Source organism: Rhinoraja longicauda, chromosome 14 (assembly GCF_053455715.1).
Source record: "Rhinoraja longicauda isolate Sanriku21f chromosome 14, sRhiLon1.1, whole genome shotgun sequence".
Taxonomy (NCBI): Eukaryota; Metazoa; Chordata; class Chondrichthyes; order Rajiformes; family Arhynchobatidae; genus Rhinoraja; species Rhinoraja longicauda.
The window spans coordinates 13,580,893-13,603,889 of record NC_135966.1 but is presented as its reverse complement, the minus strand read 5'-3'; the positions used below and the strand labels follow the sequence as shown (position 1 = coordinate 13,603,889).

Here is a 22,997-nt window from a genome sequence, read left to right as displayed (position 1 = left end):
CTGGCTGGTGCTTTGGTGAGGTTTTTTTTTCCGATTTGTTCTAGAGGGCGGTGGTCTGTTTCGATGTCGAAATACCTTCCATATAGGTAAGTGTGAAATTTCTCGCAGCCATAGACTACTGCTAAGAGTTCTCTCTCTATGTTTGCGTACCTTGATTCTGTAGGAGTGAGTGCTTTGGATGCATACGCAATAGGTCGGCCATTTTGTATCAGTACTGCTCCAACTCCTCTCATGGAGGCATCAACTTGGAGTGTTACAGGTTTCTGTCTGTCATAGTACTGCAGGATCGTTTCTTTGCTGATGAGTTGTTTTAATTTCCCAAAATCTTGGCTATGTGAAGCACACCAATCAAATTCAGCGTCGTCTTTCATCAATTCACGGAGATTTGCTGTATGATTAGCAAGCTTAGGTATGAAGACTCCCATGTATTGTATGAGCCCTAGGAAACTTCTTAACTGTTTCTTGTCTTTGGGTTCCTCCATGTGGTTGATAGCATCCACTTTTGTAGGGTCCGGTTTCACTCCTTCTGCAGAGTAAATCAGTCCAAAGAATTTGCACTCCCTTTCTTTGATTATGCATTTGTCTGCATTGAGCTTTATGCCGGCTCTTCGAGTTTTTTCCATAGCCTCATGGAGGTTGTAATCATGCGTGTTTTCATCTCTGCCGTATACTTGGATATCATCTGCTATCCCGATTGCCCCTTTACAGCCTTTGTATGTTTCATCTATTTTCCGCTGGAAGACATCTTGACTCACCTTCAGCCCGAATGGGAGCCTGTTGAATCTGAATCTGCCAAATGGCGTGTTGAAAGTGGTGAGCATTGATGACTTCCGGTCTATTTTGACGTTCCAATATCCATTGCTAGCATCCAGCTTGCTGAACACCTTGGAACCGGCTAGTGCGGGTGTGATCTCTTCAAGGGTTGGAGTTGGATAATGGTCGCGCTTCAATGCATTGTTCAGATCCCTGGGATCAAGGCATATCCTTAGTTTTCCGTTTGGCTTTTCTTTGATAACAATTGAATTTACCCAATCAGTTGGTTTAGTTATTGCTGTGATGATGCCCTTTTCTTCCATTTCGTTTAGTTGTTCCCTTAGCCTCTCTTTCAGTTCAAGGGGAACACGGCGGGGTGGGTGGATCACTGGCTTCACACTGGGGTCTACTGTGATATGGTATTCGTATTCCTCAAAACAACCAACGGTATCGTCAAAACACTCTGGGTACATGTCCATCAATTCTTCTTTGTTCCTGATGGGCGGCCGGTTTTTGATGGGTATGTTTCTGTCAATTCTGCAGGAGTTTGTCTTGATTTCATAGTTGATTGACACAATCTTCAGTCTTTGGCACGTGTTCAGGCCGAGAATAGCAGGTCCTTTCGATTTAGTGATGAAGAAGGGGCATTTCACTTCTTTCCCTTTGTATGTTCCTGCTATGATTATTTTGCCTAGCTGTGGGATTATGGAACCTCCGTATGCAGCTAGGACTACATCGCTACTTCCAAGGATTCCTTTCCTGACGCTGCCATCTTTTGTCATGTGTTCAGGGAATATCTTTCCGTAAAGATTGACTGGTAAGATATTGCTCTGGGCTCCAGTATCAATTTTGAGCCTTAGATTAATCGTTGTTCTTTTCTTTCCCACTTTTTTCTGTAGTTGTATTATAGTATATGCTTCCTCTCTGTTGCTATGTGTTTTGCTGTTTCCCATTTCGTGGACGTCAATGGTCCCAACGGAAAGGAATTCTTCCTCAGAGGTATCTGAGGTTATCTCCTCTTCCTGTTGGACGTGTGCGTGTATTTGTTTCCTTCTCGTATTTCTATCGTTCTTTGACCATTGCTGCTTTGGCTTGGTGCTGTATGATTTTGTTGACCTACACATTTTCTTCCAGTGGTTAGGCCTCCCACATGAGTTGCAGGTAGTCCCGTATGCTGGGCACGCCCTGCGATCATCAAATGCATGCTCTGTACCGCAGTTCCAGCAGCTTCTTTGGCTTGCTTGTTTGTTTGCATGCCTAGAAAATGTCTGCTTTGGAGCCTTTAAGGTGGAGCCAGGGTCACGTTTTGAGAGAGCGTCTATATTCACTCTGGTGCTGCTCTGAGATGAGCCAACTTGAAGGCAGAGGGAGGACATTTGTTTCCTTGTGGCTTCGAAAGCTCTGGCAGCATCTACGGCGTCTTTTAGGTTGAGGGTGTCTTTCCCTATTAGGGACTTTTGGACCTCTTGGTGGGCGCACCCCCATATTAGCTGGTCGACAATTCTGTCATCTTCATCACCAAATCTGCATTTCTTGGCCACGTTCCTTAGTCTCGAAAGGAAAGTGTCGGTTGTTTCTTGTGGGTCTTGTCTTAGCCCTTGGAACTCATACCGATGGATTCTGTGGTTTGATTTGGGCTCCATATGGTTCGCAAACCTTTCAAGGACTATTCCCGGATTATTGCAGTCAGGCTCTGTTAAGCTCCAACTGTTAAAAATGTCTAGACCCTTCTCCCCGAGCCATAGTAAAATATAACTGACCTTCTCTTCATCTGCAGTTCCTTTCAGGAAGCTTTTAAATGCCAGCTGGCTCTTTTGTTTGAATTTCTTGAACGCCTCCACCACATCATCGGCGTCCCAGTTCATCGTAGGGTGGAGGCTCATTGCTGCTGTGGAGGCCGCCATCTTGTGTTGTTAGGCGGGTGCACAAAAAAAATCAATTTCTCTGCAGCCGCTGTTCCTAATTCACAATAGCGATTCACAATAGCGCGGGTTTTTACTCGAAAGTCACCGCTGCCACCATGTTGTGTCTTCGGGTTTGATGTCCTGATAATAACGACACAATTCAGGTTGTTTCAGTTGCCTTAATTTACTCCTTTATTCAGCTCCTTGCCTGTGTGGCGTAGTGATACTGAAAAGTGCTTACATACCTAATCACAGTGTGTGTGTGTGTGTGGTGAGTGTGCCTGATACAAAGTAGTGCAGGAGGTTGGGACTGCTACAATGAATATGTAGCATATGTAACACTCAGAATAAAAGGATGTTCCTCTTTAGGAAAGAGATGAGGAGGAATTCCTTTACTCAGAGGGTGGTGAATCTGTGGAATTCATTGTCACAAAGCTGTGGAGGCCAGGTCAATTGATATTTATAAGGCAGAGATAAGACAATAGACAATAGGTGCAGGAGTAGGCCATTCAGCCCTTCGAGCCAGCACCGCCATTCAATGCGATCATGGCTGATCACTCTCAATCAGTACCCCGTTCCTGCCTTCTCCCCATACCCCCTCACTCCGCTATCCTTAAGAGCTCTATCCAGCTCTCTTGAAAGCATCCAACGAACTGGCCTCCACTGCCTTCTGAGGCAGAGAATTCCACACCTTCACCACTCTCTGACTGAAAAAGTTCTTCCTCATCTCCGTTCTAAATGGCCTACCCCTTATTCTTAAACTGTGGCCCCTTGTTCTGGACTCCCCCAACATTGGGAACATGTTTCCTGCCTCTAATGTGTCCAATCCCCTAATTATCTTATATGTTTCAATAAGATACGGTAGAGTTGCTGCTTTACAGCGAATGCAGCGCCGGAGACTCAGGTTCGATCCTGACTACGGGTGCTGCACTGTAAGGAGTTTGTACGTTCTCCCCGTGACCTGCGTGGGTTTTCTCCGAGATCTTCGGTTTCCTCCCACACTCCAAAGACGTACAGGTATGTAGGTTAATTGGCTGGGTAAATGTAAAAATTGTCCCTAGTGGGTGTAGGATAGTGTTAATGTACGGGGATCGCTGGGCGGCACGGACTTGGAGGGCCGAAAAGGCCTGTTTCCGGCTGTATATATATGATATGATATGAAGATCCCCCTCATCCTTCTAAATTCCAGTGTATACAAGCCCAATCGCTCCAGCCTTTCAACATACGACAGTCCCGCCATTCCGGGAATTAACCTAGTGAACCTACGCTGCACGCCCTCCATAGCAAGAATATCCTTCCTCAAATTTGGAGACCAAAACTGCACACAGTACTCCAGGTGCGGTATCACCAGGGCCCGGTACAACTGTAGAAGGACCTCTTTGCTCCTATACTCAACTCCTCTTGTTACGAAGGCCAACATTCCATTGGCTTTCTTCACTGCCTGCTGCACCTCCATACCTGCATCGATGGATTCTTGATTTGTACGGGTGGCAGTGGTTATGGGGTTGAGGGAGAGAGAAACATTAGCCATGAGTGAATGGTGTAGTAGACTTGATGGGCCAAATGGCATAATTTTGCTCCTATCACATGAACTTATAAACTATATAAGCATATAGATACATATTAGATAAGCATCTCAACTGCAGCATTTCAATTGGGCAGCTTACAATCCTGTGGTATGAATTTGATTTCTCTAACTTCAAGTAACCTTTGCTTTCCCTGTGTCACTCCCCCACCCTAGTTCTCTCCGACTAGTTTCACAATCCTTATGATTAATTTTACTAATTGTCATCTTGCCCTCAGCCAACAATAAACCATTATACATTTCCTTTTTCATCATCTGCCTGATCTGTTTTCACACCATACCTTCCATATCTCTGGATTCCCTCTCCCCTGACTCTGTCTGAAGGGTATCGATCCGAAAAATCACCCATTCCATCTCTCTAGAGATGCTGCCTGTCCCGCTGAGTTATTCCAGCATTTTGTGCCTACCTTCAGCTAATCAGTACAAGTGTATAGCAGTAGTACACTGAGACAGTATACACGGTTGCCAGTTTGGCATAATTTCCAAATTCCAGTCGTTGTAAGTGCAGGGTTCTTGACCTGACCATGAAGGCCCGTTGTCCTGGCTGCGTTGCAGGGTCGGCCTGGCCAAGCGTTGCCGTTGGTGACATCTGCTGCCGCTCCATGGGGTGTCACAACCAGAGGTGCATCCATTGCAATTTCTGCTTTGCAATTCTGCAGTGAATACATGAATAAATGCAGCGAAATAAAGATAGGTGCAAACACTTCTGAGTATGACAGCAATGAATGTACTGATGCTGAGAATGTCTGAAAAGTTTCTGCAGTTTTTGTTTTTTACATATTTTTATTCTGAATAAAGTCTATTTTTAGAAATAAAAAACAATGCAATTTTGCATTGAAAACTAAAAATAAGTGTTCCACAGATGCAAGGAATTGCAGATGCTGATTTGCAAAATAAAAAGACGTGCAGAAGTAACTTGCCAGGTCAAGTAGCATCCCTGGAGAGCATGGTTGTGCAATGTTTTGGCTGGGGACCCCTCTTCAGACCCAAAGGAATAAAAGTATTCACTCTTTCTCGTAGAATCTCTCTTGTGAAGTCCATTGATTCCTCTTTTAAGACGTGTCTACTATTCGATACAAGCATTTGGGATGTACATTCAGACCAAGCTGTAGACCTGGCGACCGCTACGCTAAACATTGCGCTTTGTCCGCCAAGGCCACCTGGCAATTCCCATTGACGGGCATTTGAATTTCCCTTCATATGCTGACCTGTCTGTCCTTGACGCCCTCCATGCCAGTGTAAGGCTACAGGCACAATGGAAGTACAGCATCTCATTCTACTTGAATAGTCTGGTAGGTCAGGTACCCAGCAGCATGATTTGAGGAAACACCCCCGCCTTCTCTACCCAGCCCCATCCCACACCTCTTTCTGCTTCCCCATCCCCCACTTCCATTCCCTTATTCCACCTCCTCCAACCATTCATTTCTATTCTGCTTCTCCCATTTTTCTTCTCTCCGTTTACCTCGCATCCCTCCCTCTGTTTCTCTATTTCACTCCCCACCTTTTTTAAACCAGACTCAGCACCCATTTGTCTTCTCTGCCAATCACCTCCTGTCTTGATTACCATCTCCATCCTATTCTTTCCCCTACTTGACTCATCTGCCAACCAACTTTTCCACTTGGACTCACTTATCACCTGCCAGTTCCTGTTCCATCCCTTCCCCTCACCTCTTTCTACCTCCCCATGTGTTTATCCGGACACAAAACATCATCTGTCCATTTCCTTCCACAGCTGCTGCCTGGCCCACTGAGTTCCTCCAGCTGTCTGCTCAATTTTCCAGCATCTGTGGTCTCTTGTCTCCACCTTTTTCCACATTTTGCCAGATTACCTAGTCTAGCAGCCTTTTCCTTCATGCATTTTATGTGCAACGGTCAGAAATTAGTCCACAGTGGAAGAGGTTGTATTAATGACATACACACAGTAGCAGTAATCCACATCTGAAACCTGGTTCCATTGAAGTTAAATGATCCTGGATAAATTCTACCTCAGAAACCAAAGTCATGATGTCAATATGAAATAAGAAAATAAAAACATACATGAACAGGAAAGGTTCAGAGGGATACAGACCAAAAAGGGGCAGGTGGGACTAGTGTAGGTGGGGCATCTTCATCAGCATCAGTAAGCTGTGCTAAAGTGCCTGTTCCCATGCTGTCAGACTCTTGGCTATCAAAGTGGATTGTTTCATTGGTGTTATGTTCCAATATTCAGCACATGTAATACTTTGTAAATAGGATGTTTAAAAACATCTAGTATGTCAAGGAAATGTATAATTGAATTCCCCAAAGGTTAATAGTATGACCACTGCTTTTCTTAAAGTATATTAATGATTTGGAATTAGGTGTGCAGAATGCAATTTATATGTTTCCGTATAACGTTTATTTCAAGAGGGCTTGTATACAAAAACAGGGATGTAATGTTGAGGCTCTATAAGATGCTGGTAAGGCCGCATTTAGAATATTTGGGCACCCTATCTGAGGATGGATGTGCTGGCTCTGGAGACGGTCATGAGGGGGTTTACATGAATGATCCCAGGAATGAGTAGGTTAACCTATGATGAGCGTTTGTCAGCACTGGGCCTGTACTCCCTGGAGTTTGGAAGAATGAGGGGCGACGTCTTTGAAACATCTAGAATAGTGAAAGGCTTGGATAGATTGGACGTGGAGAGGATGTTTCCACTAGTGGGAGAGTCTAGGACTAGACGTCATAGCCTCAGAATTAAAGGACGTTGTTTTAGGAAGATGAGAAATGTCTTTAGTTATAGGGTTGTGAATCTGTGGTGTTTTTTGCCACAGAAGGCTGAGAAGGCCAAGTCAGTGGATATTTTTAAGGCAGAGATAGATAGATTCTTGATTACAGATCTAAGAGGTTATGGGAGAAGGCAGGAGAATAGGGTTAGGAGAGAGAGAGAGATAGATCAGCCATGATTGAATGGCAGAGTAGACATGGGCCAAACTGCCTAATTCTACTCCTATTCATTGTGACCTTATGACACCAAACCTTGGAACATTGTGAACTGTGTGGAGGATAGGAACGCATTTGGAGGCCAGGCTGGTGAATGGATCGACAGGTGACAAATGAAATTTAATGAAGAAAAAAGTTAACCGTTACATTTTGGGAGGAAGAATGAGAAGAGGCAGCATAAACTAGAAGACAATTCTAAAAGTGATTCAAGAGACACATGCATAGATCATTGAAAGTATCGGGGCTGCTTGAGGAAGTGTCCACAAAGCATTCAGCATCCCGAGCTTTAATAAACAGTGGCATCGAGGAAATGAAAGTTATGAATGCTCTTGATGATGTAACTAGAAGTTCACTTAAGGGCAAATCAAGTTGATGCAATACATCTGAATTTTCAAAAATCATTTTATAAGGTACTACATAAAAAAAGCTATGTAGAATTTGCAACATAGATAGAGGTTTAGTTAACTGATGGAAACAAAGAGTAGGAAGTAACTTTTTTTTGATGATATATACAAAGTGCTGGAGTAACTCAGCAGGTCAGGCAGAGACTCTGGAGAAAATGGATGAGTGACGTTTTGGGTCGGGACCCTTCTTGAGACTTACTTTCAAAGTGAAGAAGGGTCCCGACCCGAAACATCACCCATCCTTTTTCTCCAGAGATGCTACCTGGACCCACTGAGTTACTCCAGCTCTTTCTGTCTGTCTTTGGTATGTACCAGCATCTGCATTTCCTTTCTACACAAACTTTCTTTTGCATATTTGCAAGTTTCAGTAATGGGCTCACAGCTGTCGATAACATATACAATTGACAAAGCTAAAAAAGGTAGGTAAAATGGTGAAGTTTGCTAATGACAAAAAGCCAAGTATGAAAACAAACTTTGAGGGCACAGATTGCAGAAGGCTGATATCTAAAGATTTTTTGACACCAAAGGAATCAGTGAAATATTAATCAGAAAATTGAACGCGACAAAATCAGCCACGATCAAAAGACTGGTAGTCAAGACAGTAATGGAACAATAAGAAAGACTAACACAACCAGACTAATCATTAAATGGAACTCAAAGTCTATATATGTTAATGATAAAATATAATCAAAGGAAGGTGGAGATAATCAAGGATAAAAAGGGAGCAGAGTAAACATCATTTACTCTGCATTGCACTATAGAATTCTTTGTTAACAAAGTCATATGCACAGAAGATATCAATGATATGGACATTTTGATAATTTCAAGATTATTTATTCCATTATCAGGTTACCTCTCTGGGGAAAACTGACCCAAACTATCCAATCTCTTTTTATAACTTAAGGCCTCCAATCCAAGCAAAATACTTCTCTGCAATCTCTCAAATTTCATCACATTTTTCCTGTAGAGTGGCCTTCAACTTTAAGAGTTTCCGTTTAATGCCGTATTTCTACAATTATTTAATTTTTGGTCTTATTCGATAACAACGTCTCAGCATTAATCCTGGTGAAACACATTTAACGACAGTATAAAAGTTAAAATCGATGCAGTAAACCATGCAAATGAACTTCCACATGTGAAAATCTGATCCGATACACCTTGAGATGAAAAATAGAAACATCATTCACACAATGGAACATCTATCATCAAGGACCCCACCATCCAGACCATGCCCTCATCTTGCTGCGACCGTCTGGCATGAGGTATAGAAGCCTGGTCCCACACCACGAGGTCAGGAACAGTTACTTTTCTCCAGCTATCAGGTTCATGGACTGACCTGCACAACCCTGTCAACATTGGCAATGGAACACCACAGAATACCTTTTGCATTACCATTAACTCGTTTTCTAATTGGGTCTTTTTGCACCAATGTTTTATTTTTATTTTGCAGTCCTTTTCTTTTCACGGTCTTGTAGAATTTGTGTAATTTATGAGTCAAGTATGTATAATTTTGGTTTTGTGTGTTGTCCGAGTCTACGTGCCTTGATGCTGATGCAAGATTGTCATTGCATGCAACTTACATACTTATGCACAAGACAATAGACTTGACCTGACCTAAAAAATGCAATGCATACACCCTTACTTCTTCCTCATCTCTGAGCATGCAAAAGTGCATTTCAATTGCATCTTGTGATGGTTCCAGTTGGACTACTTCTTTTTCTATTCTAGTCCCCTTCTATCAATATTACTTTTTTCTGTAGGCTTTAAAGTGTTTATTTTGTTCTCTTTTGGAGAAATTACAAAGTAGTCATTGGTTATTTCTCCCATTTCTGTTATTACATTGAAGTTTCCCTTACTCGTATTTATTGGTCCAACTCCCATTTTGCTTTATTATTTGTTTATACAGCACATTTCCTTTTTTTTTTTAAAATTCCCAACATGATATTTTTTGTTAGCATTTTGATTGTTAGTATTCTTTTTCTGCATCGGTTTTCTAATTTCCAGGTGAAACAAGATTTGCCTTAAAAATAAGAATTGGGAATCTGGATCTGCACATGAAAAGATAGTCTCACCTTGACACCGCTCACCCCTCTCGCCCCTGGATGTAGTCCCCGGAGGCAGAAGAAACTGCAGATGCTGGAATCTTGAGCAAAACACAAAGGAACTCGGCGGGTCAGGTCTATCGGAAGAAACGCCGTCTGTCCATTCCCTCCACAGATGCTGCCTGACCTGCCGAGTTCTTCCTCTAGCATTTAGTGTCGTGGTCCCCGGAGTTCGAGCATTATCACCCGAGGTGCCACATGGTGCCGCTGTTTAACATCTTATCCAAAACAAAGTACCTCCAACGTTATGGATAGGTGACGTTCCGGGTCGGGACCCTTCTTCCAGACCCTTCATCTGAACAAAGGTCCCGACCCGAAACGCGGCCCATCCATGTTCTGTTGAGATGCTGCCTGACCGGCTAAGCTACTCCAGCTCACTGTGTCTTCTTTTGCAGTCCCTTGTGGCTACCAGCAATATTTTGACTGGGTGTAAATCTCCGAGTCTGGACTGACACTACGTCTGTAAATCAGCTGTCCATGGGAGCTGAATAAACGCTCCAAATCTGGTTCCTCTTCCAAATCGTGGCAAGCCCCAGTCGGCGATGATGTTGGGAACCTATCGCTCCTGTAACCTTGTCCTCGCCAAAATACACCCGATTCTGTCACCACCAGTCTGAGGAAGGGTCCCGACCCGAAACGTCACGCAGGGATGGTGCCTGACCCGGCTGAGTTATTCCAGCACTTTGTGTCTATCTTCTGTCTAATACATGGCGCTACACAGCAATGCATTGTCCTCGCAACAGCATTGCGTAATGCATAAAATAAAACGCACAAAGCACTGGAGTAACTCAGCGGGTCAGAGAAAATGGATAAGAGGACATTTCCGGTCGGGACCATTCGTGTCATGCATACGTTTGCGCGACTGTACTGTGATCTCTCAAGACGGCGAACATTTCTGGGATAAAATTAAAAGGAGACATGGTCTTGGACACGTAGACTTGTGGGATCCCCGACCCAGTAAGCGATGACCACTAGATAAGGTCACTGGCACCTGTAGAACTGCAAGTCAAAGCCACCAGCAGCTGCAGAGAAAATTACTGTATCTGTATTACAAAAACAATGGCTAATATTTTGTAATATAATTTTTTTTTTAAACTAAGAATGCTGCTTTATACCAAAGGTAGACACAAAATGCTGGAGTAACTCAACTGGTCAGGAAGCATCTCAGCGGAAAATGGATAGGCTAATATTTCGAATAATTGGTTCCTGCATTTGCGTATACGTATGTGGTTATTGGTAACTTATTTTATGGACATAAAATGTAATGAATTATTAATTTGTATCAGTGCTTATTTTCGCAACAGAAAATATAGGCATTTACATATTACAAATTTACATTTTGAAAGGTCAGTACATATTACAAATTCCATTTAGATTACTTTTCTCTGATTGTAGTCACATCAAACAATTCTTCGTCTACTTTTATAAGACTAATCTGCAAGCAATCTCGGAAGAGTCTCACCTGAAACCTCGCCTATCCACGTTCTGCAAGGATACTGTCTGACCTGCTGAGTTACTCCAGCACTTTGTGTCCTTCAGTCACGCACACTCCGGTTGGAAAGATCCGGCAGATGTAATATATTTAAATTCGGCTGTTGATCCATGATGGAAATCACTGCATTTTATTCACTCACCGGTTTAAAGTTTTAAATCTGCCCATTTGTTTCTTACGTCGGTGCAAGTTGAGGTCGAGCGAATTTCTTTGCCTTTAACAGGATTAAATCAGAAATTCACACCTCTAAAGAAAAGTGCTGTTTGTGGCACATTCGGGCTCTCGGGATCTGCGAGCGCCGAAGTTTGGCGTCTCTAATTAGTTTCCAAAAGCAAGTTCAGCGCCGACTTGTAATTGACCTGAAATTATCAGAGGAAATGCCGAGCCTCATTGAGAGAAAGAGCGAGGAATTAATCGGTATAAATTCAGCTCTTAGAAAGTCTATGTCTGAATATGGCAAATATATCAATGGGAATGAGTTAGATTTAGCTTAGGGCTAAAGAAATCAAGGGATATGGGGAAAAAGCAGGAACGGGGTACTGATTTTAGATGATCAGCCACGACCATATTGAATGGCGGTGCTGGCTTGAAGGGCCGAATGTCCTACTCTTTCACCTATTTTTCTATGTTTCTAAAAAGTTAAATTTAGGACAGCAAAGTTCCAACTGCATTTTCCAACTGTTGAAATGCAATAATTTAAAAGGGGTATGTTAATATCACCGTCTCCTTTAAATAAGGACCTCTTTAAATTAGTGTAATGACTTTTAATATCATTGGATTAAGTGTTTACCAAAACGAGTAATGAGTGAACTAACCAAAATGCCCCGATAGAAAGCAACATAGCGATTATTCGAATGGTGAGAATCCGTTGTTATATTTGCTGGAACCATGCTATTCGGTGAAGAAGGATCTCGACCCGAAACGTCACCTTTTCCTTTTCTTCAGAGATGCTGCCCGACCCGCAGAGTTACTCTTTTTTGTGTCTACCTTCGGTGAATTCTAGGATACGTTTGCAGTATGTTCGGTGCAGAGATTGTCACATTAGACCATATTCCCCTTAACTCTTCATACAGTAATGTCCCGGACTCTCTGTTGCACGGGAAAGAGGGTCATCTTAACTTGTTACTTTGTCCATCTATAATAAGATATTTTAAATGCCTACAATTAAGAATTTTCTACGTGATTCTGAAACTACTTTGAAAACCTCTAAATTCAATGCGAAGGTGAAAAATCTTCCCTCAAGGTAAATTTGAATGAATACATTCCACTATTTTAAAAGCTATGACTAGTAAGAATATAATATGTGCTAATTTGGGCCCACGCAAGAACGAAGGTTGTTAAACTATGTTGTAAATTCATACCTTATGTGAGGAGAATTAGGCCGTTCGGCCCATCACGTCTACTCCGCGAAGAAACTAGTGCTGATCTTGCGCATTCTTTAAGAACGTCAAGCTCGATAGAGTAGAAGGAAATACCAGGCCCAACAGTGGCTTGTGGTTTACCTTGAGGTGGTTAACACGAGAAAGGAGAGCCTCCTTTAAATTAGCCAGCAGACCCTCGCTCTGACTCTCCCGCAGCTCCGGGTCTCACTCACCCAGACCTGCAATGGACCCCAACAAAAATCAGTCCGAAGAAGGGTCTCGGCCCGAAACGTCACCCATTCTTTCTCTCCAGAGAAGCTGCCTGGCCCGCTGATTTTGTATCTATCTTCGATTTAAACCAAGAAACTCCCGGAGAGACCAACCCCTCTGATTTTAAATGCAACGATTCACCACTCGATGCAAACTTTTTTGTCTTAAACATTCTTAATGACCCTTTTGAATCAACTCAGAGGATAGGGATGTAAAAAGTGTTACAGTTGGTAAGCATTTTGTTCACAATGCTTGAAGCAATACGTTCGATATAATTTCATACTACAGGTGCATTGTTTTTAAATCAGTTTAAATAAATGTACATGAAACACACGACCATCAAGTCTGCTTCGCCGTTCGATCATGGGCGATCCATTTTTTTTCCCTCTTCAACCCCATTCTCCTGCCTTCTCCCCGGAACCTGCGACCCCCTTACTAATAAAGAACCTATCAATCTCCGCTTTTAAAATATTCAATGACTTGGCCTCCACAGCCGTCTGTGGCATTGAATTCCACAGATTCGCCACCCGCTGGCTAAATAAACCCCTCATCTCCATTCTAAAAGGCACATACGTCCTTTTATTCCGAGACTGTGCCCTCTGGTCCTGGACTCTTCTACTTGCGGGTAGAAGATATGGAGAGGAAGCATCCTCTCCATATCCACTCTATCTAGGCCTTCGATTATTTGGTAGGTTTCAATCAGATTCCCTTCATCCTTCTAAATTCCAGCGAGTACAGGTCCAGAGCCATTAAAGGCTCCTCATATCTAACTCAATCATCCACTGAAATCATCTGGTAAACCTCTTGTAGACCTTCTCCAATGTCAGTACCTCCTCGGATATGGGGTCCCACGACTGCTCACGATATTCCAAATGTGATCTCACCAGCGCTTTATAAAGCCTCAGCTTTACATCCTTATTCTTATATATTCTAGTCCACTGGAAATGAATGCTATCATTGCATATGCCATATTTACTACCTATTCAACCTGCAAATTAACCTTTGGGGATCCTGCACCAGCACTCCCAAGTCCTTTTGTACCTCCCATTTCTGAATCCTGTCCCCATTTAGAAAATAGTCTACAGAAGTGCATGGTGGTACATTTTGCAACGCTGTATTTCCATTTGCCATTTCTTTCTCCATTCCCCAAACCTATTCACCTCCTTCAGTAGACGTCCTGCTTCCTCAACACTATCTGTCCCTCTACCTATCTTTTACCATCCACAAACCTGGCCACTGCCATCAATTCCATCGTCTAGATCATTAACATATACCGTGAAAAGTAGCGGATCCAACATTGATCCCCGTGGAACACCCCAATCACAGGAAAGGCCCCCTTTATTCACACTCTTTGCCTTCTGCCAGTCAGCCAACCTTCTATCCATACCGATACCTCGCCTCTAATACCATGGGCTCATAGATATATAGACAATAGGTGCAGGAGTAGGCCATTCGGCCCTTCGAGCCAGCACCGCCATTCAATGTGATCATGGCTAATCATCCACAATCAGTATCCCGTTCCTGCCTTCTCTCCATACCCCTTGATTCCGCTTGCCCCAAGAGCTCTATCTAACTCACTTTTGAATGCATCCAGTGAATTGGCCTCCACTGTCTTCTGAGGCAGAGAATTCCACAAATTCACAACTGTGTGAAAAAGTTTGTCCTCATCTCAGTTCTAAATGGCCTACCCCTTATTCTTAAACTGTGGCCCCTGGTTCTGGACTCCCACAACATCAGGAGCATGTTTCCTGCATCTAACATGTCCAATCCCGTAATAATTTTAGATGTTTCTATAAGATCCCCTCTCAAACTTCTAAATTCCAGTGAATACAAGCCCAGTCGCTCTATTCTGTCATCATATAGACAGTCCCACCATCCCGGGAATTATAATCTCATGAACCTGCACTGCACTCCCTCAATAGTAAAAATGTCCTTCCTCAAATTAGGAGAACAAAACTGCATACAATACTCCAGGTGTGGTCTCACTGAGCCTTGCGGCACCCCACTAGTCACTGTCTGCAATTTTGAAAGGGACCCGTTAATCCCTACTCTTTGTTTCCTGCCTGCCAACCAATTTTCTATCCATGTCAATACCCTACCCCCAATACCATGTGCTCTAATTCTGCCCACTAATCTCCTGTGTGGGACCTCTTCAAAGGCTTTCTGAAAGTCCAGGTACACTACATTCACTGGCTCTCCCTTGTCCATTTTACTTGTTACATCCTCAAAAAATTCTAGAAGATTAGTCGAGCAGGATTTCCCCTTCATAAATCCAAGCTGACTTGGACCAATCCTTCTACAGCTATCCAAACGCGCTGTTATTACATCATTAATAATTGACTCCAGCATCTTCCCCACCACTTACGTCAGGTTAACTGGTCTATAATTCCCCGTTTTCTCTCTCATGCCTTTCTTGAAAAATGGGATAACATTAGCTACCCTCCAATCCACAGGAACTGATCCAGAATCTATAGAACATTGGAAAATGATCACCAATGTGTCCACGATTTCTAGAGCCACCTCCTTGAGTACGCTGGAATGCAGACCATCAGGCCCTGTGGATTTATCAGCCTTCAGTCCCATCAGTCTACCCAACACCATTTCCTGACTAATATGAATTTCCTTCAGTTCCTCCGTCAACCTAGGTCCTCTGTTCCAGAGTACATCTGGGAGATTGGTTCTGTCTTCCTTAGTGAAGACAGATCCAAAGTACCTGTTCAACTCGTCTGCCAGTTCTTTGTTCCCCATAATAAATTCACCTGTTTCTGTCTTCAAAGGCCCACATTTGTCTTAACTATTTTTTTCCTCTTCACATACCTAAAGCTTTTACTATCCTCCTTTATATTCTTGGCTAGCTTACCTTCATACTTCACGTTTTCTCCCCGTATTGCCCTTTTAGTTACCCTCTGTTGATCTTTAAAAGCTCTCAAATCCTCTGCCTTCCTGTTCATCTTTGCTATGTTTGTCTTCTTTTTTATTTTATACTGTCCTTGACTTCCCTTGTCAGCCATGGTCACCTCTTACTCCCCTTAGAATCTTTCTTCGTCTTTGGAGTGAAATGATCCTGCATATTCTGGATTATTCCCAGAAATACCAGCCATTGCTGTTCCACCATCATCCCTACTAGGGTCCCTTTCCAGTCAACTTTGGCCAGTTCCTCCCTCATGCCTCCATAATCCCCTTTGTTCAACTGCAATACTGACACTTCCCATTTTACCTTCTCCCTCTTTAATTGTAGATTAAAACTTATCATATTATGGTCACTTCCATTACCTTGAGTTCCCTTATCAAATCCGGTTCATTACATAAGAAATCCAGAATTGCTATCCTATCTTGTTTAGCAGCCTCACCTGCGGCACCTTTAAGGGCATTCAGAAAGTCCAAGATTGCTTCGCTCGTGTGTCAGACGATGTTCTGCCATCGCTTTGCCACAGCCAGTTCCACATCTGTGCCTCTGCGGAGATCGTCCGCAGTGCATGCATGCCTCTCCCCTGCAAGTCTGTAGGTGGGCCACTGGCTGTACCTCTCCACAGTTGCATTAGTCAGAGTCCGAGAAGCCCCACTTCTTCAGGTTGAGTCCACAACGTCCCACTCCAGTGCGGAGGCGGTTTAGGGCTTTCCAGGTAGTATAAGGCAGGTGGTGGCCTGGTGCCATCTGTTGTTTGGTTTTTCTACCTGGCACGGTTGGCTCTAGTTCCATGAAGCTGTTCCGACTCTTCAAGCGTTTCTTGGCATGTTGGTGATTGTGCAAGGGATGACGGGGGTCTGGGTCCGCATTGAAGCGTTCTACTGCAACTGCCCGATCACGTCTTTGAGATGGTTCGTCGATGCCAGCCAGCTCGTACAGATGTTCAACCTTTGTCGGCTTCAGGCATCCTGTGATTTTCCTGCAGGCAGTGTCCAATGCAGAGTCCACCTTGCGTGCATGTTTACATGGCTCCAGACGGGGCCGCTCTAAACATGTAAACAACGGACATGTAGACAATAGACGCAGGAGGCCATTCGGCCCTTCGACCCTTCGAGCCAGCTCCACCATTCAATGTGATCATGGCTGACCATTCTCAATCAGTACCCTGTTCCTGCCTTCTCCCCATACCCCCTGACACCGCTATCCTTAAGAGCTCTATCTAGCTCTCTCTTGAAAACATTCAGAGAACTAACCTCCACTGCCTTCTGAGGCAGTGAATTCCACAGATTTACAACTCTCTGACTGAAAAGGTTTCTCCTCATCTCTGTTCTAAATGGCCTACCCATCATTCTTAAACCGTGGCCCTCCTGGCTCTCCTTTGTCTATCTTGCTTGTTAGTTCCTCAAAGTATTCAAACAGATGTGTCGGGCAAGATCAAAACCATGCTGACTTCGGCCCATTTTATCGTGTGCTTCCAAGTACCCAGAAACCTCCTCCTTAATAATGAATTTCAATACTGAAGGGTCCGAACCCGAAACGCCGACTATCAATATTATCATAAGCTGGTAGGCTATGTGGTGTTGGAGCGCGAATTGATAAACGAACACCTACGGTTCTTTGTTTCTATATTTGGAAGGACTTGGATACCTCTCTCATCCGTGTGACTGGATTTCGCCAGACCAGCCCGAGGCAATATATGGCTGCTAACCTAATACCCATTTAAAGATCACTCGTCTCCAGAAAATAACGTGCGACCCAACTGGAATTACACTGCGGTCCTGCAAGTTCACCAAACTCCAATTCATTCCTGATATTGTAGAAAACCCACATACCTGGTCTGCGATAACTGACTATATTTGCTGAAAATCCCTCGCCCGCACGACTCGTTAATAGCAGCAATTGGACCTTGGTCCAATTATATTTAGTGTAGCGCTTTTGGTTGCTTTCACATGTACCACAGTTGTGCAGCAGCCAGCGTGAAGTCAAATTGTGTGAGACAACTTCTTGGAATAGTCTCGCGCCGTTTGGTAAATTTTAAGTCGCACTTGAACGAGTAAAAACATAAGGTGCTGGAGATACTTATCAAATCACGCAGCATCCGAGAAGTGAAGCAACATCAGCGTTTCGGGTCGACCTTTCATGGGAAATTGACAAAATATTGCCATGACCGTAAGACAATAGGTGCAGGAGGAGGCCATTCGAGCCAGCACCGCCATTCAATGTGATCATGGCTGATCATTCTCAATCAGTACCCCGTTCCTGCCTTCTCCCCCTACCCCCTGACTCCGCTATCCTTAAGAGCTCTATCTAGCTCTCTCGTGAATGTATTCAGAGAATTGGCCTCCACTGCCTTCTGAGGCAGAGAATTCCACAGATTCACAACTCTCTGACTGAAAAGGTTTTTCCTCATCTCAGTTCTAAATGGCCTACCCCTTATTCTTAAACTGTGGCCCCCTTGTTCTGGACTCCCCCAACATCAATATAAGGCATCAATATTTAAAAAAAATACAACCACGCATGACACGACGCTGAACGTCACGTTTCGTACAGTCTATCAAATTCGTTAGAGCAGCTAATCCTAACCCGCTGAGTTGTTCCAGCAGTTTGTGTTTATCTTCGGTGTAAACCAGCATCTGCAGTTCCTGCCTACACAAACCTATTTATGTAATACGCTTATCGTTTCAAAGTTTCAAAACTCTCAATCTGATTAGTCATTGAGTGACACTATACGGGCCAAGGACCAATTTTCGCAAACTGCTTTTTACTCTCCCTTACTTTAACAGCTACTTGTTGTCTCTCCGTTGATTGAGAGAAGTGTTGATCAGTACACGATCTTTTAATTGTGCTGTGACAATTAATCTTCAGTTGAATAGACAAATTGATTTATGTGAATTCTTCAGTTTGGTACAATAACAAACTGAATACTTCCAAAAAAAGTCCATAAACTATCATCCCAAATGGGCGCCTTTTAAATAATATACGAAGAATTTGCCTCTAAGCACTTATAATATTGGGAAACACCACGTATTTGGAACGTTACGTTTTTCCTTTCAAAGTGAGCGCCAGTGATGGATTAAATACGAAGCATGGAAATATACAAATTCTCAGACGGATAGTATATCACATAATGTAGATTCCCCAAATCCTTTTCGGCTGGAACAAAGCCTCTACGGTGCAATCGAAACTAAACCAAGCAATTCACAGTTCCACTCACTTGCCAGATAAAAATTAAACGAACCGTCTACACGTTCGTTGGCTGATTCCCAATTAACAATATATCTGGTAAAGATAATTAGGAGCCGAGAACCACAAACTGTCGTGGTTAAGTAATTAAGATATTTAACAAAAAATACGGGCAAAGCTCTCTGCTGTATTTTTAAGGTTGAAATAAATGTCCCTCAAGGTGAGTAATTTAATTAAGGATTACATGTTATGTGGGAAAAGGGCATAGATTAACTTAATTGTGGAAGTATTCAATAAATTACTATTGGTGATAAGTGTTAACAACAATCCTTTTGAAATTCATTATTCCGCCTTTCTAGTCTACCATTGGTTGAAGTGTCTGTTTACACGTTGCTCGGGCCCGAACTGGTTAACTTGCAACAAAGGTATATTCCCTGACCGCTGGGCACCCTGTATAAAGAGTGGAGTGGTTCCTTCGCAGCTCAACTCCACGGCCAGTCGGTGAACCCAGAGGCATAAATAACAAGTGCTAAAATAATTCAAGAATGCCATGGACACCGTTATGATGAAATTCACCCAAATATTTCCTCGTTTTGTGCTTGTCTGCGTTATAATGACGCCAGCCGCGTCTTGGTAAGTTTATTTCACAAGATGTGAAATCACATTTTGGCTCAACGTGTGAGAGAAAAGTGTAATATCTAAATTAAACCGTTACAATATTCCACATTTTTCTTCACAGGTCCGTAAACAACTTTTTGATGACTGGGCCTAAGGTGAGTATTTATATTTAATTAACCAATTTGAACTTCTAAACATTCGTTTTGAACATTCTGAAACTAATTTAAATGTTTTTTAAATCGCGGATTATGAAAGTGATTATTTGTATTTGGTGTACTGGATTCGCAGGTGTGTTGCGTTTCCACTAGTAACTGGAGTCACCGAGAATATTTTGGAATTACTAGCTTATTGTACAAAGGCGACAGAGACTGTGCAAATGTAATCGGTCGCAGTTTGCCTTTGCTATCCCTAATACTTTCATCAACCTTTTTGGGAGCTTCCAAAGATTTAAAACGGAATGCGGTATCAATGGGAGTGATTCTCTGGCAATAACCCCACCTGGCTCTATGGATGGGGCGCAGGTGCCGCTCAATCACCTGCCTAACTGGCTGTGTCTAACTTCTGATTTCAGGCGTTCCTCACCTACACCAGCAGCGTGGCTGCAGGAGCGGGATCTGGGATTGACGAATGTAAGCACCAGTTCGCTTGGGAACGCTGGAATTGTCCAGAGAGCGCACTACAACTCTCGACCCACAATGGCCTCCGCAGCGGTAAGGACCTGACACCCACCGTGTCGTTTTCGGGAATTTTTATTTTGCAACAGATAAGTTAGTTTCCAATTAACTCATCCTCTATCCATTCCATTAGCCACGAGAGAAACCTCTTTTGTACATGCGATAAGTTCTGCTGGAGTCATGTACACCTTGACGAGAAACTGTAGTCTTGGTGACTTCGACAACTGTGGCTGCGACGAATCGAAGAGTGGTCATGGTGGTACGTTGTCTCTTCTTGTTCGGGGATCTTTACATTATGCCCGTCTATAGTCCAACTGCAGCGAATAAGGGTTCGCTTTCAATGCACTGTCGTTTAAAAGAAATCCGTATTTGTATTGATTTCATTGCTGACATGTCTGCGTTTGTTTTTTGTTTAGGTGGTCGAGGATGGGTTTGGGGAGGATGCAGTGATAATGTTGAATTTGGGGAAAGGATTTCTAAACAGTTTGTCGATGCCCTGGAGACGGGACAGGATTCCAGAGCTGCTATGAACCTCCACAATAACGAGGCGGGAAGAAGTGTAAGTGCACATTTTTTCTACCATTACATTACGTACTTCTAAAGGGCATTTTTTCCGCGCCTCCTAACATGTTTAATTTGTCGGCTCACCGCTCCCGGGGTCTTGGATGTGGAGATTGGAAACTTAAGCAAACAATACACGGAGGCGTGCACTCATTTACACATCCCGAGGGCGAGGGAAATTGTCCGTCCGTCCTGCCATAGTCTTGGTCTCTTGGCGAGAGATTGATCGGTTATATGGACGTCAATAACAATCTAAACCCATCGGGGTTTGGACCCTGGATAGAACAAATGCCCGTCTCGCTTCTGGTAGTGTACCTTGTGAGCGGTGAAAACAATGGTCATTTTTTTGAGAAACTGGAAAAATTCGGTTTCATTCCCATTTTCTAGGGTTCGCATTCTTAAATATAGCTACTTCCCCACAAGAAACCTGCACTCTCCGCCAAATACTATCTTGTGCGCCTGTGCCACCTGGGTGCATGTGATCTTGGTCACTATCCCCCAGTGCGGACGGGCTTCGCATATGAGCGAATTGTAGCAATCCTGCCTCGATGACTTGCATTGCTAGACCCCACCCTCAACAGTGTATGAAAGGGAAAAGACATTTTTTGCTTTTTTTCCCCCTTTGTTTTTCTTCCCCAACCCATGTTCCACAATAAAATGATTTTTAAGAAACTAGATGTTTAAATTCCGATATTTGAAGAAAATGCTGGAAAAAGCTGATCGGACAGTATCTCTGAAAAAGAAATAATCTGCAGATGCTGGAATCTCGAGCAAAATAAAGTTCGGAAGGACGACACAAAAAGCTGGAGTAACTCAGCGGGACAGGTAGCATCTCCAGAGAGAAGGGATGGGTGACATTTCGGGTCTGATTCAGACCCGAAACGTCACCCATTCCTTCTCTCCAGAGATGCTGCCTGTCCCGCTGAGTTACTCCGGCTTTTTGTGTCTATCTCTGGTGTAAACCAGCATCTACAGTTCCTTCTTACAAAGTTCTGAAGGAGCTCAGTGGGTCCAGGCAGCATGTACTGAGGAAATGGACTGACGATGTTTCGGGTCGGGACCCTTCTTCAGACTGACGATGGGTCCCGATCCAAAACATCGTCTGTCCATTTCCTCAACATATGCTGCATGACCCACGGGGTTTCTCCAGCGCTTTGTGCTTTGTTGTGGAAAGGTTTATTCCCCACGGTTGTTTGACCAGCCGAATGGTTTCTGATTTTACTTCAGATCACCTGAGCCCAGATTGAAGAACGGATCAATTCTTGGGTTTAGAATGAAGATTTATCGAAGGGCAATGAATGTAGATTTATTATATCCAATGAGATTTGTGGTGTATTGCATTCATCAATCCTCATCTTGAATGTAAATCGCAGTAAAACCTTTGATTGTGATCCAGATTTCGTGGTGAAATAGATGATTCAACAAATCGTAATATTCCGGGTAACATCAGGGGAACCAAGATTTCGATGTGGAGGCAAATTCGTTTGAATTGGGCTACAGATCGTTGTAATTGATGACACGCTGTGTTTGGGGCAAGAGATGTGCATGATATCGCCAGGTTTCACCTAATGTAGGCACTGATTACACAAACACAACAGGGGTATGAATGACGAGAGAGTTAATTTCGATGTTTATTCCGTAGGCTGTTAAAGACACCATGAAGCGAACTTGCAAGTGTCACGGGGTGTCAGGAAGCTGCAGTATCCAGACATGTTGGCTCCAGTTGGCTGGTTTTCGAGATATCGGCAACTTCTTAAAGGTGAAACACGAACAAGCCGTTAAGATTGATTTAGAAAAGCGCCGTATGAAAGGCAGGAACAGCGCGGATAACCGCGCAGCGATCGCGGGTGTGTTCGGCGCCGTCCCTCGGACTGAACTCGTCTACTTGGAGGACTCTCCAGATTATTGTGTCCGTAACGCCTCGCTGGGACTGCAGGGGACGGAAGGAAGAGAATGCCTCCAAAATAGCAAGAACCCCTCCCAGTGGGAGAGGCGGAGTTGCAGACGGCTGTGCGGAGAGTGCGCGCTCAGACCGGAGGAGAGGAAAACTGAGATTGTCAGCAGTTGTAACTGCAAATTCCACTGGTGTTGCACCGTCAAATGCGAGCAGTGCAGACAAATCGTGACCAAATACTATTGCTCCCAGCGGGAGAAAAACAGATCGTTCAACAATAACAGGCGTAAAAACCGGGCTCGGAGTTGGTGAACGAGGCGCAGATC

At 43.5% G+C, this 22,997-nt stretch overlaps 1 protein-coding gene across 1 annotated transcript in view; it reads left to right on the top strand.

Annotated features, from left to right (window-relative positions):
- Nucleotides 1–22,997, top strand: part of LOC144600073 (protein Wnt-8-like) — a 25,921-nt gene extending 2,924 nt beyond the window's left edge. Inside the window, exons 3-7 of the mRNA XM_078411446.1 lie at nucleotides 19,664–19,697; nucleotides 20,114–20,252; nucleotides 20,350–20,475; nucleotides 20,633–20,775; nucleotides 22,420–22,997. Of these exons, the coding sequence (XP_078267572.1) occupies nucleotides 19,683–19,697; nucleotides 20,114–20,252; nucleotides 20,350–20,475; nucleotides 20,633–20,775; nucleotides 22,420–22,983 (987 nt within the window). The 5' untranslated portion in view covers nucleotides 19,664–19,682 and the 3' untranslated portion in view covers nucleotides 22,984–22,997. The remainder of the gene's footprint in view (nucleotides 1–19,663; nucleotides 19,698–20,113; nucleotides 20,253–20,349; nucleotides 20,476–20,632; nucleotides 20,776–22,419) is intronic.